Source organism: Poromitra crassiceps (assembly GCF_964638095.1).
Source record: "Poromitra crassiceps genome assembly, chromosome: 1".
Taxonomy (NCBI): domain Eukaryota; kingdom Metazoa; phylum Chordata; class Actinopteri; order Beryciformes; family Melamphaidae; genus Poromitra; species Poromitra crassiceps.
Window position 1 is genome coordinate 53,038,229 of NC_139623.1, and position 12,058 is coordinate 53,050,286.

A 12,058-nucleotide genomic window follows, 5' to 3' on the forward strand; every position below is an offset into this window, starting at 1 on the left:
AATCAAGCTGGATGGAGAAGGTATGATGACCCGCCCTCCTCTGCCTCTGATTGGCCAGTAGTAGTGCTTGTTTAGACATGAGGAGTGATGATTGGTTGGGTTAGGAAAAGAATATCAGGGTAAGCCAATCAGAGGCATAGTAGTGGGGCGGGCGGTTCGTGCCACGCACAGCGGGGAGAGCATGGATCTAGGGGGAAGAGGCAGAGCGCTGGAGAATATTGGAGAGCTGCAACTGCAAGTGAAGGCGCACAATTTGCCGCCTCTCTAAGTGCCACCCTAGGCGCTCGCCTATGTCGCCTATGCACGAGCTGGCCCTGGGTAAATGGCCTACATTTATATAGCGCTTTTATCCAAAGCGCTTTACAATCAGTAGGTACATTCAGCCATTCATACACCGATGGCGGCAGGCTACCACGCAGGGTGCTGGCACACCATCAGGAGCAATTTAGGGTTCAGTATCTTGCCCAAGGACACTTCGGCATGCAGAGTGGATGAGACGGGAATCGAACCACCAACCTCTTTTATCCAAAGCGATGTGTGGACGACCCGCTCTTCAGTATATTTTCGATACACAAAAAATGTAGAAATGCCAGAGAAATGTCCTTGATTTTAAAACTTTTAATTAATTTGAGTTATTGAATTTTCAGTCTAGTGTAAAATGTTATTGTAATTTACGACAATGTTTTTTTTTGGTAACACCTATCGTCTTTTTTATCTCAGTTTTAGTTTTCCATGATATGGAAGATTTGCACTGTTTGCTGTAGCAGTGAAAGATTTGTTGGGTTTTAATGCGTATTGAACATAAAACCTCGTAACCTTGTGAGGCAGCTGGATTCACGTGAGATCATGAGATCACGATCACACGACAAATCCATCTTGCCACGCTCCAATCTGCCTGCCCTTTGAAACGGATTCCTGAGTGACTCGTTCCCAGATGGATATGTGAAAACAAACCATCTGACAGTCAGGTTAAAAGCCTAAACAGTCGATTACCAATATGCATATTGTTATACCCCTAAACATCAATAATCAGTGATACTTTTAAAATGATTATAACCTAAAAGAATAAACAAAACCACACCTGACATCTAGCCTACTTTCTGGAGCTAAGGGTTGTTATTTAAGACTTAAAAAAGAAATCAGACGCAGCCTCCATTGGTTGCTCCCTTTTAATAAATATAACGTAAAGCCTATGAGCTAATGAATGAAGGTATCTCATACAAAGACATAACGCTTCTAGAGGAGTGGTGTTATTCCACTGCAGTGTTATGCTTCAGATAAAGCTGTTTGGATTGTAGAAACTGCTTATCTTATAAGAGGGCCAAAGGCCACTTATAAGCACAGGCTGAACAGATAGGAGAGTTAAATCGTCATCGAGCAACAACACACTTCTCATTAATAAGTTGAAGGTACCTGAACACAATGTTACAAGCAGTTATCAAAAGGTAAGAAAAACTAGCAATCTAGCATCCTGTTATCCCTTTGCTTACATTGAAATAGGCACAAAAAGAAGTTTCAAGCATGTGTAAGGTATAGAGTTGCAACCATGAATCAATTAGTTGTCAAGTAATAGCCAACTATTTTGATAATTGATTATTCAGTTTGAGTAATATATTTAAAAAAAAAAGTCAAAATCCTCTGATTCCAGCTTCTTAAATGTGAATATATTCTGGTTTCTTCCTCTATGACAAAACAAGACATTGAGGATGTAATCTTGGGTTTTGGGAAGAGAAAATAATCAACAGATTAATTGACACTGAAAATAATAGTTGCAGCCCTACTCTATGCGCAAGGAAAGCAATTTAATCAATCATTCATGAGTACTTTGAAATTTTGGCAAAAAGAAAGAAAATAAAACATTCATACTTCACGAACACTCAAACAAATCCGCGCTCAAAATGTCCAAAATCGTTTACAAAAGGCAACACAAATTTTCATTTTTGTAGCACATTTGTAGTTTTCAGTCCACATGTCCTCTTACAAGTTTGTGAGCAAATAAACATTTTCATCAGCTGTTCTGGTGAACCGCACTGATAAGACTTCATACACTCTGTCTGAGTAAGGCCCCGAGCTCCCAGCTGCTCCAGCAGAACACTTAGGCTGCACTGGGAACGTTTTCACACCATGATGTGGGATTCTCCTTCTCATTCTGGAAATATTTTTCAATAATTAATTTAGTACTTAGTGCTAAAGAGTGTGGGTAAATAAATACCCTGAATACCGGTGGTGAGTCCACACTCTACTGCAGTTTCTCTGTTATCTCTCTACCTACAATACAGACAGTCGTACAATTTAATTTCCTGGACAAAATCATGTCTCACAATAGAAATATTCTCAGCTTTGGGTCCGAGACACAATCTCATCAAATGGGGGTCTAATGTAGACAAAACTAGGGTCCTTGATATGAAAAAACGGTTGCGCATCAATGCTCTAGTGGACAGGTAAGGTCAAAGGTCAACAGCTGACATGTCCTACTGGGTCATGATGGTACTTAACATTTTTAGTGTTACAGCAAAGCAAAATATCCATTCAAACCCACATTACCAATAGAAAACAGTCTGAAGGAAAAAATCACTTCAAAAATGATTGAGCACAATCACCGTAATTTTATTTCTACCCCCTCCCTCATCCCAACTCAACCCAAATATTACATAAAAATATATTTTCCATTATAGTGTGTTAATGTTCTTCGGCAGGCACTTTAGGGGTGGGGCGGGGGCATCTTGTTGTCCTTAAGGCTACTTTAAAAACAGCTTGTTAGCATTGTTGTCATTGCTCACTGAAACCAATGGGGAGCAGCTTGCAGCTAGCATTAGCAGTTGGATTTAATGAGAACTGCTAATAATGCTAAAATGCCATGGGCCTATATTTTTTGTTAATTAAAGAGTCAGTACAGATAGAACAAGTGCTTTGTGAAGAAAAAACATAACGGACTGGATTTCAAACTACCAACACAGACATTTGGTTGAACCCTGTTTCCATGGTAATAAGACCGGCGCAGTGGTACCATTCTTGCCTCGCACTCTCGCCTCACAGCAAGAAGGTCCTGTGTTCGATTCCCATCTGGGACGCTGTTGGCACTGGGAGTATGCCTCCCCACGCCCTCGGTGCCCAGTTGGGCCATCTCGTCGAAAGGGCCCTTCTGTGTGGAGTTTGCATGTCCTCCCTGTGCCCCCCTATGGATTCCGCCATATAACAATATATATCAATATGGACCCCCCACTAAAAACATGCCGGGCCGAACGCCACACGTGTCCATAGCAACAGATTGTTGATGCTTCTTGCTGGCAGGGTGGCTGTTTGTAGTGATCCCTCAAACAGTGGTCTGCAGACCTCGGGGGGGCATTGAAGAGGGTCCAGGGTCCCAGCAGACATTGGCACTGGGAGTGTGTAGAGGCCGGTTGCACAAAACGCCTTTAGTTTTCTCCTTAAGTATGACACTTAAGGCTTACTTACTTTCTCCTTAGCTGAGGGTGGTGTACAAAATCCCTTAAAAGGTTTCCTTAGTTAAGGAATTTACTGCACAGAAAGAGATTTTACAGCGGTAAAACTCCACAGTATCCATGGCTACCGTTTGTTTGCTTGCACTTGTGATACTGGTTAACGCCTCACAAAATTGGCCTATAGATAGTAAAAAAGAACGGCAGAAGAAAAGAAAACCACTAGAAGAGCTAGAGAGAGCTTTGATGAAGCTAGATTAGTCTTGTCACTAATCTTAGTTTTCAGTTGCGTTTTCACAGTTAGCTAACAGACTTTATGGCCTTAATGGCCGTTAATTTATCGCCATAAATTCGGCCATGTCAGAGGTACCTTATATTTTTTTTCTTACTTTGGTTGCTAAGGTCTTTTGTGCAATGGTTTAACTAACTATATGTGAGACCAAGATAAGGAGTCTGCTACCTTTGTTGAATGAGTCATCTTTTTAGGGTCCTTGACATGAAAAAGTATTTAGGGAGACCGTCCCATCACTGAAAGGTCACATGGTCGACCCCAGCGACCACCAACGTCTCCGAACCCTGACCCACTCACTCATTTTAGGCTGTTCTGGATGAGAGTGTGGGAATGCCTACAATGTAAAAGTAAATGTGGGTACCATGGTTCTCCAAAGCGCTGCTATGCTAAGCTAACGGGCTAACGGTCTACATCTCGTCCGCGTGCGCCGGCTTGGCGGGGTCCAGGCTTCCTGTCCCGGCTGTCGACCTCAGACCGAGGGCCAGTGGTTCTGCCCGCCCGTCAACCAGAGTCGAGCTGTTCCCCAATTGGCTCCCCTCTTGGACCGCGCCCTCAAAGGCTGTGATTTCAGGGTTTTCTATTGGCTGTTGGAGGATGATGCCACCGCCATCGGGAAGTCCTGATTGGTTGAAGTCAGGGGGCGGCAACAAGGTGTCAGGTTGGACTGCGGCGCCGGCCACCTCGTCTGTCGGCAGCAAGGAGGCGGGGTCTGTCAGGATGTTTCTGGAAATAACTGGTAGATTGTAAAAGAGAAAAAAGTATTATTCTTGCCGCAAACCAAGTTTTAGAAAAGAGTTGTCTCTATTATTTCTATTTTATTCTATTTATTGTATGCTATTATCTATATATTTATATATTTTACTATGTCTATTAGCATATTACAGACAGCTGCTGTATTGGATTTGGCATGGATGGTGGGGAAATTTTGACATTTGTCATATTGGTGTTTTTCTGGACCACTTTTTCATGAACTTGATAAACTTGAATTCTTGAACTCTGAGCGACCAGCCGTGGGGGCGAAATCCACAATCGACCGGGAAGACTCCGCACCCTGCCATAGGAAGCAGAAGTCTGCTACCCAACCCGAACCCGACAGGACCTGAGACCCGATGGTCGGGTAGGGCCTGGTTTTCAAATAAGCAGTTAGGGGCACAGGCCGTGCTAGGGCCTAAATTCTAGGCCCATGCAGGGCTCAAATAGAAAATAATGGGTTTTGAGGGGGAAACCGCTCTGCTATGTGTTATTGTTTTTTATTATCATTATTGTGTGTGTGAACGTTTATTAATTGTTTTTGGGGTTCTTGTGTGGACAGAGATTTTCTAAAACACTGTTGAGTGGACAGGATTTTTTTTGAAAACGGAGGAGGAAAAACTATTTTCAGAAATATCCCTGTAGGTGTGGACAGGAATTAGTTTAGTTTAAGTTTAGACCATAGTGATGAAAAACAAAAACAAAACAAAAAACTTGAGGGTTGTCCTACAACCCAGGTTTTACGAGTGAGAACGAGGATTCTCACACTATGCTAAGCTGCACTCTGCAGCGACCCAACTGGAAAATGTACATTCCTCAAGAAATTGACCAACCATTATGTCCAACAATGTGATGGCGTTGGCTATGATGCGGCAACGCGCTCCGCCCCCGTGGCTGCAGCCACGTTCGCGCCATAGCCAACGAACGCCACTCTCAAGCGTTCCAGCGATCCTGCTGTCCTGAATGAAAGCAGCGAGGCTGGATGTGTGAGAATCCTCGTTCTCACTCGTAAAACCTGTGTTGTAGGACAACCCTCAAGTTTTACTTTGTTTCGAACTTCGGATTGTCACACTATGCCGATATACAACCAACCTTGCTGCAAGGAAGCACAACGTGCGACCCTGAAACCTCAGGCTAGCAACGGGGCACATGGCTCTTGCACATGGCAACCCGACAGCATGATGAGTGACTAAGGCACTACTAGGGATGGGCATTTTAACCAATTTAAATACTCGAGTACTCTCCTTCTATTATGAACGAGTAATCGGGTACTCGCTTGGGGGGGGGGGGGGGGGGGGGGGATTAACATAACCCAAGTTTGGCTACGTTAAGCAGTTAATTTCGAATATCTATTGCTATGGTAATGACGGAGCAGGGGTAATCTGCTGTGTGTGGGGCTGTTCACACAACGTTTGCATGGAAAAAGCACTACCTGTAGCACTTTGTAAATAGACTTTTTAAATAGAGCCAGATAAAGGGCTGTACAATTATCGAATATCGATATCTAGACATGAAACTGAGCAGCACAATTATCGATATACATCGATATTAAGTAATGTAACTAGACTAAGAAAGCATCGCAGTGGGGTGAGATACAGTAGCTCCTAAACTTGCCGAGTTGCCCGACTTATTCCGTTGTGTCTAATGTATATGTGTCTTGACGGTATTTTTGATCGAGGTTCCCTGACTGTGGCTTTGCCAGACATTTCATTGTGCAGATACCCTTTTTCTCTATACATATATATTTTTTACTTGTTTTATTAACATGTGTTTGTATGTGTATGTTATGTTCTTATGGCTGCAGTGTGGGTGTTAGCCCAAGACACATTTCCCACCTGTGGGACAATAAAGTGAATCTTGAATCTTGAATCTTGTGAAACAAGCAAAGGCTCATTTCCAATAGGCCTACATGTCCAGTATAATCCATTCTGCTTCATGATCACTGTTACAGTAACGTAAATCCACGGATTACAAGGTCCGGTGTTCTGCCAAAAAGTGAAAACTGACCAGTGACCATAATGTTTTTATTTTATTTTTATTTAACCTTTATTTAACCAGGCAAGTCATTAAGAACAAATTCTTATTTACAATGGCGACCTGCTTACAATGTTAGCTGCAGCTAAATAGTGATCGCCATAAAGCAATAAAGTGATTTGTTCTCCACATTTCTTGTGGCTAACGTTATGGGACAACGACAGTGTAGTCAGTAAACTAGTGCCGCGTTTTGTTTTCAATTAGTTTTATTGGGCGTGCGTTATGAAGCGTGCGTCTGTCTCGTGTCGTGAACGGGAGCGCATCTCCACCAGTCAATTTTTGTCATGAGCTGGGAAACTTCCGGTTAAAACCTTCAAAATAATATTACTTAAACAAAAGTAAATAGCTTATTGATGCACACTGGATGAGAAAATGGTATTTCAACGAACAATGCAGCAAACCTGAGATGTTAAGATTACGAGTGAAACTCTGGCTGTAAAGCATTACTCAAAATTAATATTAATGCCAATGTTACAATAAGGGTTTTATTTTGAAAGCCCTAAAGCAGATGACATACTTTTATATTCTGGCTGACTTGACGCCCGTGCAGTTATGCCTGAAACACAGCCATGCTGCCTGTATAGCAAGATCCACATGACGATGCATGTGTACCATTTTTAAAGGGGTGGGACGAGTACCCGAACAACGGAAACATTACTCGAGTACTGAAGTTATGAACGAGTACTCGAGTACCCGAGTACTCCCGCCCATCCCTAGGCACTACCGACTAAGGCACTACCGCCTAGCGGCTGACAACACAGCGTAAGCAAAGGGCGCGTTGGCCACATCAAGGCTATAGAACCTGACAAAGGTGTGGTGCGTAGACCATGACGCAGCTGCGCACATGTCCTCCACTGACACACCGCGCAATAATGCCCATGAAGTCGCGACACCTCGCGTAGAGTGGGCCTTAATACCCTCCGGGGAAAAAAAGGCAATGGCCTCCACTATCCAGCACGACAAGCGCTCCTTGGACCCAGGGCCCGCGGCCCAAAGCACACCAACAATTGGTTACAGGCGCGCAAAGTGTGCATCCTGCCTACATAGGCCAGGACCGCCCGCACCAGGCACAGCATTTTCAAATGCTGCTCCTCCTCCGAGCTGAACGGAGGGGGGCAAAAAGCTGCCAGGTCTATCACCATAGACCTGAAGCTGGCATCGATGTTCTTGGGCTCGTACGTGGGGTTAGACCGAAGTGTAACTCTCCGCCCGTCGTCAGCAAACACCATGCAAGGCTGTTGGACTGACAGGGCAACCAAGACGCCAACTCTTTTACCTGAAGACAAGGCTAACAGGAGTGCAGTCTTCAATGACAGGAACTTTAAGTCCGCAGTTGTAGCACTCTGTATAGTAAGCACTACACTCATGGGTAGGCCCTGAGCTAACAGGCGCTCTCGTTCAGGGACCAAGCCGCCAACTTCCACCTGCAAGGGGAGGGATGGAGTATCTTGCCCCTCACCTGCGACAGGAGATCCGCCCGATGCGGCAGCAACCAGGCGGCCCCTGCGACAGCGAGACCAGGTCCGCAAACCAGATCTGCTTCGGCCACACTGGGGCCACCAGGGTAAGTCGCAGGCCCTGCTCCCTCACCCTGCCCAGCACACTCTGGATCAGGGGAACAGGGGTAAATGCATAAAGGTCCTCTCTGGGCCAGGCGTGCGCTAATGCATCGTGGCCCAGGGGGGGTCCGTCCTCTTGGACAGAGAACCACAGGGGGCAATGCGTTGTGCCTCGCAATGCGAAGAGATCGACGCGGGCACGGCTGAATCTGGCCCACTACCTGGGGGTGCAGCCACCATTCTGTCTGTTGGGGGTTGCCCCGCGACAATAAATCCGCTCCGAAGTTCAACCGGCCCGGCAAGTATGCCGCCGACAGGGAGAGCAGGCGCCCATCGGTGTATCACCGCTGCCAACTGGTTCAGAGCCCTCGACCGTACACCGCCCTGCTTGTTCAAGTAGACCACCGTGGCCGTGTTGTCTGAGCAAATCAGGATGTGGTGACTGCGTATCTGGTACAGGAAGTGGCGTAGAGCCAAGCGTACAACTCTATGTGGCGAAGCTCCCCAGCTTCCCACTGGCCGTTTACCGGGAGGCCGTTGCCCCACCCCCATCATGAGGCGTCGGTGTGGATGACCCACCTGAGCAGGACTGGTCCCACTCTCACACCCGTGGAGAGCCAACGGGGGTTCGACCAAACATCCAGCGCCCGACAGGATAGACTTGACAAAGCTAATCTGCAATGACGGTCCCTGGCCGGGTCTAGGTGGTGACTGAGGAACCAGATCTGGAACGGATGCATATGTAGTCGCCCCAGGGGGAGCACAGCAACCACCGTGGCCATATGCCCCAACAACACCGTACATTGATGCACCTACGCTGTGCTCCCCGAGCGTAGGGCCCTGGCCGTCCGAGCGAATGGTGGCTACCTGCGACAGGGCGAGGCAACTGTTCTGCCAGTTTACTACAAACCCCAGGGTCTGCAGGTGGTCTGTCACAGCCCTGGTATGCGCGATGGCAACGTCTTCCGAGTCCGCAGCTATCAGCGCATTGTCGAGATAGACGTAGACACATATCCCCTTCGCACAGAGGGGGGCTAGCGCTGTGTCCACACAGGCGGTGAACGTTCGCGGACTCAAGGACAGGCCGAACGGCAGGACGCAGAACTCGTAGGCCGCCAACTGAAAGGAGAACCTGAGGTACTTCCTGTGTCTCTCCACTACGGGGACGTGAAAGAAGGCATCTTTCAGGTCCACTGAGGTGAAATGGTCCCCCGACCGCAAGGCATTGAAGAGGCGGGGTGGGTAAGCATGTGGAAAGGCAACTTTCTCAGCGTCTTGTTCAGAAGCCGGAGATCCAATATTGACTGCATGGAGCCATCCCTCTTGCTAACCACATCTAGCTAAGAGCTAACTATGCTAGCAATGGTCTGAGAGAAGGACAGTGTAAAGGGCTCGCTGGAAAAGCAGAGAATGGTGTTGGTTGGCTATGGCACGGACGTGGCTGCAGCCACCGGGGCGGAGCGGGTGGCCGCGTCATAGCCAACACCATCACGTTGTTGGATGTAATGGTTGGTTCTACTGTATAGTGGTCAATTTCTTGAGAAATGGACATTTTCCAGTTGGGTCGCTACGGAGTGCAGCTTGGCATAGTGTGAGAATCCGAAGTTTGAAACGAAGTAAAACATTAATTTGTAGTTGGTGGTGTATGAGTCAGTGTGTGACACTAAACAGACCTCCTGTGGGCGTGTAGCCGTCGTCTGCAGATGAGCCTCGGCCAAACGGACTGACGCTCGGCATGATGAGCAGACCCAAAGAGAACACCATGATCTGAGGACGCACGCGCATACACACACACACACACACACACACACACACACACACACACACACACACACACACACACACACACACACACGCACAGACACACAGAGTTAATACAGCTGCAATGATTAATTGGTCAGTTGTCAACTATTATCTGTGTGTTCAGTCTGTGTTCCTCCTGTCTTTTGTGTTCCTCTGTGTGTTCCGTTTCGGCCACGTAGTGTGTTCCTCTGATCTGACCACAACGCCCTTACTGGCCACAACACCCTGAGTGAAGACAACACCCTGAGTGACCACAACACCCTGACTGACCACAGCACCCTTACTGACCACAACGCCCTTACTGACCACAACACCCTAACTGACCACAGCGCCCTTAGTGCCCACAACGCCCTGACTGCCCACAACGCCCTTACTGACCACAGTGCCCTGACTGACCACAACACCCTTAAGCTTCTGGCATACTCTTCGCGCACGCGCTGGAGGCAGGGCTCCGAGGAGGGCGCGCGCACTCTGCGCGGGCCAAAACAGAACATACTCAGTGCGCAGCTCCAGGCAGTCTGAATGAAATTGAATGTAACGTTCCCAATTCTATGTATTAAATTATAAAAAAACGACCCTCAACATTTGGGAAGGCTAAGCCACACAACTAGTTCGTTATAATCGAACGCCATGCTTCAAAGGCAACTTTACGACGGTGAGGACTCAATCACAGCAGATATCCGCTGATAGCCTACCACAGAGATCTCACAGGCACAGGCAGCAAAACCCAACGCGCTGATAGAAAAATCTCCATGGACGCGCCGCGCTGCGCTCAGGCCTCGCCCCCCGACACGCCCCGTGTGATGACGTCATAATCGCCGTGCGCCCTATGCGCTTGGCTGGGCGCGAAGAGTATGCCACAAGCTTTACTGACCACAACGGCCTGACTGACCACCTTACTGACCACAACGCACTGACTGACCACAACACCCTTACTGGCCACAACGCCCTTACTGATTCCAACTTCTTAAATGTGAATATTTTCTGCTTTCTTTACTCCTCTGACAGTAAACTGATTATCTTTGGGTTGTGGACAAAACAACACATTTGAGGACGTCATCTTGGGCTTTGGTCCTTTTAATCGTCATTTTCACCATTTTCTGACATTTTATAGACCAAACAACTAATCGGTTAATCGAGAAAATAACCGACAATAGATTAATCAACAATGAAAAGAATTGGTAGTTGCAGTCCTGCAACTAACAGTGTGTGTGTGTGTGTGTGTTTGTGTGTGTTAGGGCTGCACGATACATCGTTTACACATCATCATCGCAATGTGCGCATGTGCAATAGTCACATCGCAGGATGTGCAATGTCAAAAGCAAATCAACTTGTCATGTTGCTTGATAAACTCACTTTAGATCAGGGGTGTCACACTCAATTTCATCACGGGCCACGTCAGCCTTATCGTTGCCCTCAAAGGGCCGGTTGTAAATGTAACAGAATATAAATGTATCTAGCCTACTTGTTATCATATTACATAATTGCGTCTGATTCGATCAGTGCTGGTTTTTAGTAATAACATAATAATTAACTAGCTCTGAAAGCAGAATTATAGGAAAAATAATGGCAAATAGACAACTAGTAGCCTACAACTAGGCTTAGAACTAATTGAATGAGAATTGTATTGCACAAATTGTATTCTTTGCTAGCTCTAGCTAGGCCGGATTTGAGTTTGACACATGTGCTTTAGGGGAGGAGCCTACTGAGTGAAATGCAGGCTCTCTCACAGGAGAGAGACGCCCCGCTAACTGTACTCACTCATTTAGTGCTTAGCTTCAACACAACAAACATGCACAGAAAGCTAAATTGAATTATTTTTGCTTACGTTGCGTTGCTGACAGTAGCCCGTCTGTAAACAATGTGATTGCGGAGGCGGATGCGTTTGTTGTTGTTGCAAAAGCTTCATAGTTTAACGAAAATATGTTATGCTTTAAATCTAAAATGGTTAATTGATTACATTCTAATCTAAGAAACCTATTAATTTATAAGATAAGCACATTTCCGTGGAAACAATTAACCTTAGCTCAACATCACAAATCAGAATGAGGGGGTCCCCGGTATATTTTCTATCTTGTAAGGGGTCCTTGGCTGGAAAACATTTGAGAACCTCTGCTCTAGTCTGTACTGCGGTGCGCTCCAAAACCAGAACTCCCCAGATGCGGAGCGTACCACTTGGT

General features: G+C 46.4%; 1 protein-coding gene across 2 annotated transcripts in view; it reads right to left on the reverse strand.

Annotated features, from left to right (window-relative positions):
• Positions 1-1,163: 1,163 nt before the first annotated feature.
• The window catches only part of creb3l4 (cAMP responsive element binding protein 3-like 4), a 45,786-nt gene continuing 34,891 nt past the window's right edge, over positions 1,164-12,058 (reverse strand). For both annotated transcript variants that reach the window (XM_083648203.1, XM_083648202.1), the window contains exons 9-10: positions 9,749-9,842; positions 1,164-4,465 (exon numbers count right to left, since the gene is read on the reverse strand). In XM_083648203.1, coding sequence (XP_083504329.1) covers positions 4,140-4,465; positions 9,749-9,842 — 420 coding nt within the window. In that variant the 3' untranslated portion in view covers positions 1,164-4,139. The remainder of the gene's footprint in view (positions 4,466-9,748; positions 9,843-12,058) is intronic.